At 59.1% G+C, this 3,038-nt stretch overlaps 1 protein-coding gene across 1 annotated transcript in view; it reads right to left on the reverse strand.

Moving 5' to 3' along the window:
• Window positions 1–6: 6 nt before the first annotated feature.
• The window catches only part of PHLDA3 (pleckstrin homology like domain family A member 3), a 4,045-nt gene continuing 1,013 nt past the window's right edge, over window positions 7–3,038 (reverse strand). The window contains exons 2-3 of the mRNA XM_004700084.2: window positions 2,621–3,035; window positions 7–415 (exon numbers count right to left, since the gene is read on the reverse strand). Coding sequence (XP_004700141.1) covers window positions 2,685–3,035 — 351 coding nt within the window. The 3' untranslated portion in view covers window positions 7–415; window positions 2,621–2,684. The remainder of the gene's footprint in view (window positions 416–2,620; window positions 3,036–3,038) is intronic.

Genomic DNA, 3,038 nt, shown 5'->3' on the forward strand with positions numbered 1-3,038 from the left:
AAGTGTGGACTGCAGGCCCTTCAGCTCCCTCCCCAGAGATAAGTCCAGAGGGGCCCCTCCTCCGGTGCCAGGCTGGCCTCCTGAGTCCTGGGAGGGTGGCTTGGTGCCTGGGCAGGGCACAAAGCCTAGGGACAAAACAGCAGTCTATGGGGGCCCCCAGCAGAGAGAGCTTTGAAGGCAGCTCCCCATCCCCATACACAAGGCCAGGCCTGTGGCAAGGAGTCCTGAGCCAGGTGTCCTGAGAGCCCGAGTGCATCCAGGGGCTGAATCTTCATCCTCAGCCCTGCCTGGCCTTCTGCCTTCCTTCCTGGGCCCCGTCCACTTCTTCAGCTCCCATGCCGCCTCCGTGTGTCCATGGCTTCTGCCTTGCCAAATGGAGCAGGGTCATGCCCCGTGAGCCAGAGGGGCCGGCAAGCTGACAAGAGAAAAGAGCAGTCAGGGTAGGGGATGGGCACTGGGGTCGGGAGGATCTCCTACGTGCTGGGGGTTTTACACCAGTTTCCCCCCCCAACAGGGCAAACAAAGAAAAGAGTGATTGTACAACATGCTGCAGTCAGTGCGGGAGGGGGCTTTCTCCCGGAGGCGGCCAGAGGCCTCTGTGTGCACCTACTGTCAGCACTGGCAAGGCTGACGCCCACTTGCTGACTCTCCTCACAACCCAGGAGACAGGGCAGACTGGAGCGCCGGAGCAGGTGTGGCATAGATGGGGTCCCCAGACTCATTAGCGCCTCAGCTCGTGAAAGAGAAGTAGGGTAGGGAGGGTGAGGCGATGTGGGGAGTGGCGGTGGGGGGCACAGGGGCGCTCAGCTTCCCCTGGAGAAACTCAGACTCGACAAGCAGAAGTCATTCCTGGGCTTTCTGGCTCCCATGGGAAGGATTGGCATTTGAGGAAAAGGGCACACGGCTAGGAGCCAGGGCTTCGGGTTCTATTCCTACCCCCTCCCCTGGGCCTTCATAACCACACACACCACCACCCCTCCCTACATGCCCACTTCCCACCCTAAATAAAGGGCATGAAAGGCCTCACAACCAGACCGATGAGCAACAGCATGGCTGACGGAGGAGAGCTGGAAGCCACCCAGGACTTCCTGCTACTTGGGTCCACAACCAGCACCCGGGGAAGCAATGGTCAAGAAGTCAAATGGCACACTGCATCAGGCAAATCTGATGCCCGGGGCATCTTTAAAGGGCAGAGGACCAAGGGTAGTAAAGCATAAAGTGTTCCAAGGCCACTTGGAGGGCTAAGTACATCTGACTCAAGCCAGGGTATTTTCAGCGGCTTCGTGTGCATGCGAAAGCCCATGCAAAAGCACACACAAAAGAAAATGAGCCCACAAGAGAAGGGGGGGGGCCTTTGAATGACAGGGCTTGCCAAAGGAACAAACATGTATGGGCTGAAGAAGAGCAGCAAAAGAAATGGATGGCAAGGCTTAGTATTATCCACCTTAGACATGCCCTCAGGAGGGGCCAGTCCCTGTCAAGGGGCACCAGGCGTGGTCAAGTAGAGGTCAGAGGCTGCAACGGTCTGCTCAAGCAAGTGAGATGACCCAGGACTGGGCAGCATTTTGCTCTGTTGTATTTAAGGTCACTGTGCGTCTGAACCAACACCATGACAAATAATACCTTCCGCCTTATTGCTCAAGGAGGGTGAAGACACCCACAAATCACAAGCCATGTCCCCATCCTACACTTTCCCACACACCCGGTGTACTCAGTGCCCCACCGCCTTCTCCAGCCTCTCACAGGCACTCGGGCACCAGGAGACATGCCTTGGCATCAGCTGTCACTGAGGCCTCTGGTCTGGTACAGCCAGTCTCCATCCAAGCCTAGGACATTCCCTCAGCCCTAGAACCCCAAACCCACTTTCAAGAATGGGTAGCTGGAGACCCCAGACACAGGCAAATCCTCCTGGGCAAATTCCCACCTTGGGAGCTGAGAATCCGAGGTCCTGGCCCCATCCCCTGGCCAGACCTTTGCTAGCGGATAAAGACTCTCTCTGACTCAATTTCATGTTCAGGCTCTCCTGGGACAAGTGTTGGTCTATGGCAGAAGAGAGCAAATTTGGTTTCACACCATCCACCTCCACCCTTGGTTCTTCCAGAGAGCAGATGGTGGGGGCTCAGGAGCCCTGCCCTAGCAGCCAGAGGCACTGCACAGCCGACCGACCTCCCCCAGCACCGGCAGCAGAGCCAACTCATAGAAAGGCCCAGCCCAAGCTGCGGTCGGCCCTCCCAAAGCAAATCGGCTCCCTCTCAGGCACCTGGGCCACACGCAGGGCCCTCCTTAAACGCTGCGGCAGAGCCATAGGGCAGGGAAAGGAGCAAGGCAGCTGTGGGCCCTGGACCACAGGCCCAGTCTCCCTAGCTCAGCTTCCCCGGGCCCCTACTCTTTGTTGGGTTCAGGAACTTCCCGAGGATGGCCAGGCGTTCAGATCCATGCGAGTGTGTATGTGAGTGTGTGAGTGAGTGAGTGAGTGAGTGAGTGAGTGAGTGAGTGAGTGAGTGAGTGAGTGTGTGTGTGTGTGTGTGTGTAGTGTTTGTGCGCGCCCTTGGGGGTCCTGATTCTCTCTGTAGGGAAAAGAAGAGATGGGGTGGGGAAGGCTCATCGCTCAGGGGCTTACCTGGCCGGGCCTCCGGGCAGCGTGCTGGTGGTGGGGCATAAAGGTAAAACAGAATGCCTGGCGATTAGGACACGAGGGTCCCAGTGCCGAGGCTCTGGCGGGCGCGCACGGTCTGGATGGCCTGCTGGTTCTTGAACTTGACCAAGCCCAGGGTGATCTGGGCGTTCCAGCCGGGGTCCTCGAGCGGGCAGCGGAAGTCGATCTCCCCGCCGCCCTCGGTCACCAGCGTGAAGTAGATGTGGCGCCCGGTGCTCTCCACGCACTCCACGGCCTTGATGCGGGCAAAGCTGAGCTCCTTGGGCCGGCCGCCCGTGCCCTTGGCCTCGAAGAGCTGCAGCCCACGCTCGGTGAGCACGCAGCGTTTCCGCTTCCACAGCTGCAGCAGCCCGCCGCTGCGCTTCTCCAGCACGCCCTCCTT

The sequence above is a fragment of the Echinops telfairi genome, unplaced genomic scaffold (genome assembly GCF_000313985.2).
Source record: "Echinops telfairi isolate 266 unplaced genomic scaffold, ASM31398v2 ScPeMD7_7424;HRSCAF=8462, whole genome shotgun sequence".
Lineage (NCBI taxonomy): Eukaryota > Metazoa > Chordata > Mammalia > Afrosoricida > Tenrecidae > Echinops > Echinops telfairi.